The 11,849-nt window shown below is 41.6% G+C and overlaps 1 protein-coding gene across 1 annotated transcript in view; it reads left to right on the top strand.

Moving 5' to 3' along the window:
- The first annotated feature begins 1,410 nt into the window (after positions 1-1,410).
- Positions 1,411-11,849, top strand: part of plcd4b (phospholipase C, delta 4b) — a 26,442-nt gene continuing 16,003 nt past the window's right edge. The window contains exons 1-4 of the mRNA XM_029672674.2: positions 1,411-1,806; positions 5,477-5,530; positions 5,734-5,892; positions 11,291-11,519. Of these exons, the coding sequence (XP_029528534.1) occupies positions 5,509-5,530; positions 5,734-5,892; positions 11,291-11,519 (410 nt within the window). The 5' untranslated portion in view covers positions 1,411-1,806; positions 5,477-5,508. The remainder of the gene's footprint in view (positions 1,807-5,476; positions 5,531-5,733; positions 5,893-11,290; positions 11,520-11,849) is intronic.

The raw sequence follows: 11,849 nt of genomic DNA, 5'->3' as shown, positions 1-11,849 counted from the left end.
AGAATTCTCATAAGAGTGATATGTGATGCCGTGAAAGCTGTTCCCACGGCTCATTCTACCACTCTGGTCTCTTGACTGCAGTGTATGGGCACACAGCCAAATGGGATGGCGCTTTCTCGATTAGGTCCTTTCTCTTTAGTGTAACTCACTCTACCATTTCCTACCATGTTTTCAGATATGGTACCAGTCATTGTACCAGTGCTAAGTGGGTAAATACAGACACATCAGAGAGGGTTTTAGATGTTGGAGAGGATGGGACATAATGTAACTATCAATATATTGGACAATAAACTCAGCAAAACATGGCTGCATGTGCAATAGATGTAAATTAACTCAGATGGGATTAGTGCAGTATGTATGAAAACGATTGGGTTTGTGAGAACTCGAGTACTGTATGCAGGTCTCTACATGTATTTTGATCTTGCACAGGCAACCTAACCCCTCCTTGACTAAGGTAAGCACAAAGGCCTGTCTGGGTTTCTGCCCTTTAAATGGCGGCTGAACTTCCTGATTTGGCCTCGTTTACTATTTGGGTTATTAAGAAATGCTAGCATCCACGATAAATTGAAACGTGAGTTGGTTTCGGGGTGTGTTTTGATTTTATGTGTGTGTGTTCAAAGGTGGGAAGGAGACAAATTATTTTGCCAATTAGCTTCAGCCGGCTAGTGCGCGACCGTGGTTTGACTTTGGATAGCCAATCGCTGGTGCTAGTTAGGGACCATCAATAAATTACACAATGTAAATGAGACTATTTTCATGTTGCACACTTTTTAGTTTTCTCATGAAATGCTTTTTATGTCATTGAAATTTGGAACAATTAGAATTTGAACATATTGTCCCATGTGTAATTTACCGATGGTCACAAACTAGCCATCCAAGATCAACTGAAATTTATGAGCGGCATTGCGATCGGGTCGCATGCAGCTGCACTCCGAATTGATGATTACTTGCTGTGAGCATGTAGGCAGGATTGAAACAAACCCAACTTTAATTTACATGGTGATGCCGTCACGACCACGAGTCTCACAAAACTGTTTTGGATGAGAATGACTTTATGACCAAAATTATCCTTTTACACCTTGTAGTCAATTTTGAAAATAGAACACATGTTTCTGACTCATCAATGCCACAGGCTGTTTTCTAAATGTGAAGTTGGTTTTTAGGGGCATTTGCTCTTTAAACCAGGAAGAGGAGTGAATCGGATCTGCAGTCAGCTGATATATAAGGGAGAGTGTGTGGAGACAGAGAGAGCAAGACATTTAAAGTGAGAGGCAGCATACCGGAAAACGGTAAAGGAGAGCGAAGAGAGCAGCCTTGGAAAAAATGAACAGCCCTCATCAGAGGCGAGGGGGGAGGAAAAAAAGAGGGAGTGGCAGGAAAGGGAGGAGAGGGGGTAGGTGGAGGGGGGAACAGTGTACCAGCATGCGGCAGTGTTGTCTGGGGATCAGTTTTCCCAGACAACGCAGGCAGAGTGGAGCCTGGTAGACAGAGAGGCTGACACTGAGCCAGCTTTCCTCTGGACACTCCCCATCTCCCTGTGCTGGGCTAGTGGTCTCAGGACACTCCCTGAGTGTCTTAAGTTCTGGAGCTTTCTACTGGGCTTGCTACCTCCAACAGACCCCCATCTCTGGGGGCCAGCTATCTTTTGGGCACTCCCTAATTCTGATCTAGAGCCCTTTCCTGGACTGGCTCTCACCAAACATCAATCTATTCTGGAGCTCGTCACAGCAGTGGCAGCCCAAGCTGAGTCGGGGCAAAGACCAAGCTGAGTCGGGGCAAAGACCCAAGTGAGCAGTCTACAATTTGGTAAGTCTCTTTTTTTTCTCCTTTGACCCTTCACATTACTTTACAGAAACTCAACTTTTTTCCTCATCTATACAATACAGTATATGTTCAGTAGAGTTTTGTGGTTTAGTGTTGATTTAGTTGGTTTGATGATAATATACCCCCTGGTCCCTGTTTTAATACTGTCTCATATTACAGCATCTGGTTCTACTTTGTTGTCCTTCAGCCAGCCTCCCTCCCTGGCACAAGCATGTTTTACAGACATGAAAAAAAGACTGGTTTGTTTATAGGATTCTTCGCATGATAAAAGACTGGTTTGTTTATAGGAGTCTTCACATAGCTCCTACTGAAGTGTAGAACCAACCTGTGAGGGTCAAGCACAGAGCTTTCATCAAAGGGGAAGTTGAACATTCCTGTGGATATCACAAATGGTTATAGTAAGGGGTGCTTGTAGTGGAGTCATATGGGCATATAATGAGGCTGCCACTTCACTGGGTGTATCGTATTTCTATATTACTTTGAGTATTTTTTTGTGTGAGTATGAGACCAATTTACCAGTGAGTCATGATTCTGTGCGTGTGTGTGTTGACCACACTCTTGCACATATTAGTCAAGTCCCCTGAAAGAGTTCTCTGTCCCGAAACACTCCTGCCACCGCCCCTCAAATAACATAGAGGGTTATTCTTTGGCTAGAACCATATGACTTTTTTTGTATTTGTAGTTACAGAAGGGGTCCAGGAAATGAGAGTTCTGTTTCTGCCTCTTCTTTAACATCTTTTCACAAACATCGCACAACAATCAACAACATCACTGGGGTGGTTAAAAAGTATCAAAAATATAGTTTCTTTGCTTTTGCTATACTTGTATTGCTAGGTAAAGAGTTGATATTTACTAACAGTGGACCTGGAAGGGAAAGTAACTGTGGTATTTTGAACAGTGGAACATGGACCTCGCTGTGAACAGTTGAAAACAACCCCTGAGGATACTATAAATATTTGCCATTGTTCTACAAAGATAAAAGGAAAGAGAGCCATTGAAAAAGCCCCCAAAAAAGGGAGAGTAGCCATTTGAACTATCCCTTTATGGAACATTTGTTTGTTGTTCAGTGTATACAATACAATAATCCTTGTGAGTTTCCTCTCTGATAAGGTTTAAGAACCTCTTTCCCAAGGGACTAGACAGCTGAGCCAAAAGTTGCCATCATTAATAGGCTTGGGCGGTATCCAGATTGTCATACCTCCATACCGACCTTGTGCCATACCGGGATATTCGGTAATACCAGCACCGAACACAAGGGGAGCTATTTTAAAACCCCACTGACCCTTTGTAATCCAAAGGTTAGCAATGCTAAGAAGTACATGTAAAATCCCATAGAGAATGCTAACTAAATTATTAGGAGCGCATTGCGCTAATGCATTTGCAGGACAGACATCCCAGCTAAAAGTTATACAAGAACCCAAAAATGCAACTCAAAGTTTACAGCACACACAAAACAAATATTAGGCAACAATGCTCTTGATCCAGCACAGGATTATCGGCAGTTACCAAGCAAAGCTTGATTTTGGAAGAAGCTAACCACTTAGCTAGATAGCTAACTAGATACTAAATTAGCAAACCAAATGCAAATTACAGAGCATTTAGCACATTTTAGACAGTTAACTTAAGCAATATAAGATATCTAGCTTGCAAACATTTACACTACCTGTCAAAAGTTTTAGAACACCTACTCATTCAAGGGTTTTTCTTTATTTTTACTATTTTCTACAATGTAGAATAATAGTGAAGACATCAAAACTATGAAATAACACATATGGAATCATGTAGTAACCAAAAAGCGAATAAAAATATTTTATATTTCAGATTCTTCAAAGTAGCCACCCTTTGCCTTGATGACAGCTTTGCACATTCTTGGCATTCTCTCAACCAGCTTCACTTGGAAAGCTTTACCAACAGTCTTGAAGGAGCACTTGTTGACTGTTTTTCCTTCACTCTGCGGTCCAACTCATCCCAAACCATCTCAATTGGGTTGAGGTTGGGTGATTGTGGAGGCCAGGTCATCTGATACAGCACTCCATCACTCTCCTTCTTCGTAAAATAGCCCTTACACTGTCTGGATGTGTGTCCGGTCATTGTCCTGTTGAAAAACAAATGATGGTCCACTAAACCCAAACCAGATGTGATGGTGTATCACTGCAGAATGCTGTGGTAGCCATGCTGGTTAAGTGGGCTTTGAATTCTAAATAAATCACAGACAGTGTCACCAGCTAAGCAACCCCACACCATAACACCTCCTCCTCTATGCTGTATGGTGGGAAATACACATGCGGAGATCATCCGTTCACCACACCGCATATCACTAAGACATGGAGGTTGGAACCAAAATTTGGACTCCAGACCAAAGGACATATTTTCACCGGCCTAATGTCCATTGCTCGTGTTTCTTGGCCCAAGCAAGTCTCTTCTTCTTATTGGTGTCCTTTAGTAGTGGTTTCTTTGCAGCAATTTGACCTTGAAGGCCTTATTCACACAGTATCCTCTGAACAGTTGATGTTGAGATGTGTCTGTTACTTCAACTCTGAATTTATTTGGGCTGCAATTTCTGAGGCTGGTAACTCTAATGAACTTATCCTCTGCAGCAGAGGTATCTCTGGGTCTTCCCTTCCTGTGGCGGTCTTCATGAGAGCCAGTTTCGTTATAATGATTGATGGTTTTTGCGACTGCAAGTTCTTGAAATGTTCCATATTAAAGTAATGATGAACTGTCATTTCTCTTTGCTTATTTGACCTGTTCTTACCATAATATGGACTTGGTCTTTTACCAAATAGGGCTATCTTCTGTATATCCCCCTACGTTGTCACAACACAACTGAAGAAAATAAATTCCCCAACTGAACTTTTAACAAGGCATACCTGTTAATTGAAATCCACTCCTGGTGACTACCTCATGAAGCTGGTTGAGAGAATGCCAAGACTGCAAAGCTGTCATCAAGGCAAAGGGTGGCTATTTGAAGAATCTCAAACACATTTTTGGTTACTACATGATTCCATGTGTGTTATTTCATAGGTTTGAAGTCTTCACTATTATTCTACAATGTAGAAAATTGTAAAATAAACAAAAACCCTTCTAAAACTATTGACCGGTAGGTAAGTTGTGAATTCCATGCTGTAACTGGACCTGGCATGTGCTGCACAACAGTGAGTGACTCCCAAGGCTCTGGTCTCTTGTCATTATGTGCTTGTAAACAAACACCACGTGTCTGGGAACTACCGGTAAGCTTCATTATGAAAAATTGTGACAGCTGAAATGATGAACAAGTTGACTGCAGGTATTTACTTGCAGTTTACTTTCAGGTATTTAGCAACACATTTATTTTTTTTACTTCAAAGAAATCGTTTGGACGGTATTGGAAAAACCAGTGCAGCACACAGACTGTCAATCATCTACCCCCCCCTAGCCAATCAATAGAGGATGGATAGAGAAAGCAAAAGCTTTATTAGATTTCTAAGCTCTGCAGGCAACCCAGCCATAATGTTGACGACACAGTTAGAACAATTATTAAGCCACACTGATTAACAAGTAGGGAGGTAATTGGTTTACCACCGCTAATAATTTGTAGAGTTTATGTAAATGTTTCACTATCACAGCGTAATAGGTATCGCAGCAATTATGTTTGTCCTCTTTTTTTTGGCAGGATATCACCAAGTGCATGTGTCAAGGCTGTTGATGGATTCTCCCCAAAGCTTGTGTAAGTTGATGGGTACTAAAACTGTTGCATGAGGAAACAGGCAATAATAACATTTTCTTTTCTTTGATCAAATCTCAAAAATGAACTTTTGGAGTACATATGTCAGCCTCCATTAAACAGAATAGAGAAGCTACACTGGTGTCTCAATTGACCAAAAATGGACTGTATTTGTAAACACGATGGTAACCCCTGATCCTGCACAGTTGCCAAGGGTGACAAGGACCTCCAGGTGATGAAGGCGGGGGCCATGTTGAAGAAGGTCAAGTCCAAATCATGGAAGAAGCAGCGGCATTTCCGGCTACAGGAAGATGGCCAGACCATCTGGTATAAGTCCAGGTGGGCAGGAACAAGCCACTCCACCTGTGAGTAACGAGGGTGTGGGTGGCGGGAGGGAGCACGGATGAGACGTTATAAGAATTGACCACAGACTGTACATACTGTAGATAACTGAATTAAGGCCACATTATTTCTCTTATTTTAAAGGATGATGCGTAGAACCATTCCTTGAGATATCACTTTAGCATTGAAAAAGCAGAAGTATGTCTTCACATAGGCCCCAATTCCGACCCGAGTTAAGCGCGTGTCAATGGAACGTTATATTCCCTTTTTATGCACTTCTCTCTCTATGCGTTTTCTGACCTTGAATTAAGCATGAGAATAGCATGCTATTCACCCACTTCGTTCGGGCGGAGATCTAAGAAATGAAAGGTGCAGAAGTGTCAACAGATGTATTATTTTATAAAAATGTTACCTTAATTTAACTAGGCAAGTCAGTTAAGAACTAATTCTTATTTACAATGACGGCTACCCTGGCCAAAGACGGACGACGCTAGGCTAATTGTGTGCCGCCCAATCACGGCCGGTTGTGATGCAGCCTGGATTCGAACTAGGGTGTCTGTAGTGACGCCTCTAGCACTGAGATGCAGTGCCTTAGACCGCTGTGCCACTCGAGAGCCCATATTCTGACCTTGACTTAACTCCCTCATAATTACGCCACATTTACGCGTGAGGAAACCATGAATAAGGTTGAGCAAACCTGCCAGTTCCAAATGGAAAAAGCATCTTTCTGTTTTCAGATAGCAATAGCAGCATTATCCATGCACTGTCATTTATAAATGGATAAGAGCTATTGATAAGAGCTAGGTAAATGAGTAATCCATTTGGAGAAGGGGATTGTAAATACACAGCCATCGTTTTAGATCATTTTTCCTTGGAGAAGAATGTGAAACCACAGTGAAAAAGCCTATAAATAGCTCTGCTGTTAGTCAGAATTTTCATTGTGTGCCCTCATAATTTGTGTGGATGAAATTTGGACACCCAAGCTATAGGTTTCTGTGGGGCTTAATCTGCCCAGTTGATGTATGGACTTTAAATAATGTTTTAAATATAGCTTATGCCCGAGCTTTTATTTTATTCTACAATTTGTATTATGTTAAATATTAGCCACTAACGGGAGCCACCATCGGTAATACCCACATACATTTCTGTCACTTTATTGTTCGTTTTCAATTTGTAGCTTATGTCGTGTCTTTACTATCATTAACTGAAGACTGATAGTTTTTAATCAAAGATTCTCTGTAATTAGTTACTATGCGATCAACTGATTAATCACGTAACTAATTAACTAGGAAGTCGGGGCACCAAGGAACAATATTCAGATTACAAAGTTATAATTTCCTAATATAACTTTTCAGATATTTTATCTGATCAATTAGTCTTCGAATTAATTAATTTTGACTTTACCTCACGTTAGTCTCATTCCAAACGTCGTAAATTGTTGGTTATCTGCACGAACCCAGTCTTCACTATGAGTCTTCCATACATTAATTGTCTTAAATCATTTATTTATTACTAACTAAGTAATTCACAGAAATGCATAAACAAACAAGGTAAATGTGGTGATAGGAGGATGTGCCCTAGTGGGCTAAACCGGCATGGCGGCTTGTTAGACAAAAGGGAAGTGGGGGTCGACTAAGAAGTAAATACAGAGTTAATAATTATAACAATTGAAATGCTAATCCTTTACACATGAACGCTCACTCATTCGGGAACAATTGCAATCAATGTATATATTTACACTCAGTGTGTTGTCTTGATCGCTGGTGAAAAGTTTGTGTCTTTTGTAGAATTGTCCGTCTCTCGTCCTCTCTCTCTCTCGGTTTATATATTTATTTTTTTATTTTTTTATTTCACCTTTATTTAACCAGGTAGGCTAGTTGAGAACAAGTTCTCATTTGCAACTGCAACCTGGCCAAGATAAAGCGTAGCAATTCGACACATACAACAACACATAGTTACACATGGAATAAACATAACATACAGTCAATAATACAGTAGAACAAAAGAAAACAAAAAGTATATATACAGTGAGTGCAAATGAGGTAAGTTAAGGAAATAAATAGGCCATGGTGGCGAAGTAATTACAATATAGCAATTAAACACTGGAATGGTAGATCGGCAGAAGATGAATGTGCAGTTAGAGATACTGGGGTACAAAGGAGCAAAATGAATAAATAAATACCAGTATGGGGATGAGGTAGGTAGATAGATTGGCTGTTTACAGATAGGCTAAGTACAGGTGCAGTGATCTGTAAAATGCTCTGACAGCTGGTGCTTAAAGCTAGTGAGGTAGATGTGAGTCTCCAGCTTCAGAGATTTTTGCAATTCATTCCAGTGATGGGCAGCAGAGAACTGGAAGGAAATACGACCAAAGGAGGAATTGGCTTTGGGGATGACCAGTGAGATATACCTGCTGGAGCGCGTGCTACGAGTGGGTGCTGCTATGGTGACCAGTGAGCTGAGATAAGGCGGGGCTTTACCTAGCAGAGACTTGTAGATAACCTGTAGCCAGTGGGTTTGGCGACGAGTATGAAGCGAGGGCCAACCAACGAGAGCGTACAGGTCGCAATGGTGGGTAGTGTATGGGGCTTTGGTGACAAAACGGATGGCACTGTGATAGACTGCATCCAGTTTGTTGAGTAGAGTGTTGGAGGCTATTTTATAGATGACATCACCGAAGTCGAGGATCGGTAGGGTGGTCAGTTTTACGAGGGTATGTTTGGCAGCATGAGTGAAGGATGCTTTGTTGCAAAATAGGAAGCCTATTCTAGATTTAATTTTGGATTGGAGATGCTTAATGTGAGTCTGGAAGGAGAGTTTACAGTCTAACCAGACACCCAGGTATTTGTAGTTGTCCACGTATTCTAAGTCAGAGCCGTCCAGAGTAGTGATGCTGGACAGGCGAGCAGGTGCGGGCAGCGATCGATTGAAAAGCATGCATTTAGTTTGACTTGCGTTTAAGAGCAGTTGGAGGCCACGGAAGGAGAGTTGTATGGCATGGAGGTCTGGAGGTTAGTTACCACAGTGTCCAAGGAGGGGCCAGAATATACAGAATGGTGTCGTCTGCGTAGAGGTGGATCAGAGAATCACCAGCAGCAAGAGCAACATCATTGATGTATACAGAAATGAGAGTCGGCCCGAGAATTGAACCCTGTGGCACACCCATAGAGACTGTCAGAGGTCTAGACAACAGGCCCTCCGATTTGACACACTGAACTCTATCAGAGAAGTGGTTGGTAAACCAGACGAGGCAATCATTTGAGAAACCAAGGCTGTCGAGTCTGCCAATAAGAATGTTGTGATTGACAGAGTCGAAAGCCTTGGCCAGGTCGATGAATACGGCTGCACAGTAATGTCTCTTATTGATGGCGGTTATGATGTCGTTTAAAACCTTGAGTGTGGCTGAGGTGCACCCATGACCAGCTCTGAAACCAGATTGCATAGCGGAGAAGGTATGGTGAGATTCGAAATGGTCAGTAATCTGTTTGTTAACTTGGCTTTTAAAGACCTTAGAAAGACAGGGTAGGATAGATATAGGTCTGCGGCAGATTTCCAATCTTTGGGAATCTCAGACGATACGAAAGAGAGGTTGAACAGGCTAGTAATAGGGGTTGCAACAATTTCGGCAGATAATTTTAGAAAGAGAGGGTCCAGATTGTCTAGCCCGGCTGATTTGTAGGGGTCCAGATTTTGCAGCTCTTTCAGAACATCGGCCATCTGGATTTGGGTAAAGGAGAAATGGTGGGGTTGTGGTTAGAGGGGATTGTTCAGAGTGACATTCGTTATAGAATGGATGTTTCGGCGCTTGTCGTTCTTTGTGTTCAATGATACTGAATTCCTAGCTGCAGACTAGTAATTAATATCAAAGACTTGTTCTCATTCTGTCGGTATCGATAGTCTAAGAGTTTAACCACGTGGTATGGTTAAAAGATTCAGCAATGGTCTACAACCTTTGTACTCCCGTGATTGAGAGAAACATGGTCTGGTGATAATTTCTCAAAGTTGGGTTTTATTCGGAATGGCAGAAAAGGGCTGTCCCAGGATGTCTGACCCTAACTGGGCTCAGGGGTGGTCCTCTGATTTAGTTCAAATCCAATTCCCTTTTTGAGTTTTCCTTCATTAAACAGTCCAAAATCACATTGTAAAATTGTGTAAACAGTATCATACTCACTCATTCATCTAATACAAAAATTTGATGTAAACATCTGGGGCTATTATATAAACAGCGTTATGGTAATGTGGCCACACCTTCTCCCATGAGCTTCCCAAGTTGTGACAAATGGACCAGTTCGTAGCTGGATTCTTCACCGATCTTTTAAACTTTCTCCGGAACATGAAATTTGTCCGTACCTCAAGTTCTGTGAGGTGAAAGGATTTCCTTTGTCTCCATGAAAAACTACTCTATAACTGTGTGTCCATGAGGTCTTCTCAGGAATTTACGACCTCTGACCACAGCAGCCTAGTTGAAGGAGGCAAGGGGGAGGCAGGGAGAGGGGGATGGGCTTGCTATACCCAAAGAGGCCAACGTCATGACACTTACATTTAGCAACATTCCGTTTCCGTTCTCTTTTTTTTGTCACATCCATGTAAGTTGTTCCTCTAGCGTTAGTGGGTCATATTAGGTTAATGTTGTGAAATAATTTGGGACTTGAAGCCTATTTGAATCATTATGGAATTCAGACCACATGTAGCAGATTAAACCTGGAGCCTGGCGCACGGTTCACGACGACTGGACCGTTGTCATACAGTTCCATGATTAGTAAGAATTAGGGTAGATTTACAGGACTATTGTTCAACCTTTATTGTACACTTTTTCCTTTCCCACCTTCCAATATTTCATGGATCGAACTCGAATATAACAACTTTCAGGATGAATCAAACCACTTTTTTTATTCGTCAATATACAGTATTTAGTATGTAAAGGCTCTCCAAACCAGTTTTTCTATGATTCATACATGCTTTCTTAACTCTAAAATCTTCCTAAATAATTTACAAGATAAGCGTATTTTTAAATCTACCAGTTGGTGCTGAAACGGAGACAAAGATGCATATTTAGATGGCTTCTTTCATTCTTCTCTATTTTTATGAACCAGTTATCGCGATGCATTCTAGTCTGTCGCCAAAATTCGAATTAAAGGTACATCGTATTTAAAGGGATGGCTTAAGATAAATGTACTGAAAACCCTTTTTAATAAAAACTCCACGAGAAAATCTGTTGGCCAGCAAATGGGAGGGTTTTCAGCGGTTGATTAAAATAAATTTAGTTCACACAAGGGAACCATGACTGCAAAGCCCATTATGAACCTTCATAAGGTAAGTCTGAATACCAACTACTGAGAAGCACGTAGGAAATTACGCCTTTCTTACACACGCCTTTCCTAAGTATGAATCTGACCGATAATGCCTAATGTTCCTTTCTAGTCTCTGTGGCTGATGTTGAGGTGGTGCGTGAAGGTCACCAGTCGGAGGTCTTGCTGAGTGTTGCTGAAGAGTTCCCCGCTGACCTCTGTTTCACCCTGGTGTTCCGTGGTCGCCGCGGCAACCTGGACCTGGTGGCGGAGTCACCTTCTGAGGCGCAGGCCTGGATCCGGGGTGTAAGCAAGCTGATACAGAATGCTGAGAGCATGGATGACAAGGAGAGGGTTGACCAGTATCCTTATCCCATTCAGATAACAGGCAGATTATTAGATGGTTTGTAACACTTGACTTGGTGGGGCCTTATCATAATACATTTATAACAATTGATCTAAACAATCAAAACCATAGAGGTCCTTTTAAGTTACTGGAGGGGCTAATGTTCCAGAATGGGGTGAAAATGGCAGCCATATTGTCAGAAAGAAATCCAAACTAGTCTATTTGGAATTAATGGCAGTAGAGAAAGACATCCAGATTTGACTTATGCAGGAAAATTGCTCCCTGGTTCTTTTGACTGACCGAAATGGCTGACCTTTATCCCATCATAAGAAGGTTAATTTCCATT

This window comes from Oncorhynchus nerka, linkage group LG1 (assembly GCF_034236695.1).
Source record: "Oncorhynchus nerka isolate Pitt River linkage group LG1, Oner_Uvic_2.0, whole genome shotgun sequence".
NCBI classification, from domain to species: Eukaryota; Metazoa; Chordata; class Actinopteri; order Salmoniformes; family Salmonidae; genus Oncorhynchus; species Oncorhynchus nerka.
Note: the sequence above shows the minus strand (reverse complement) of the source record. Positions and strands in the feature narration are given on the sequence as shown.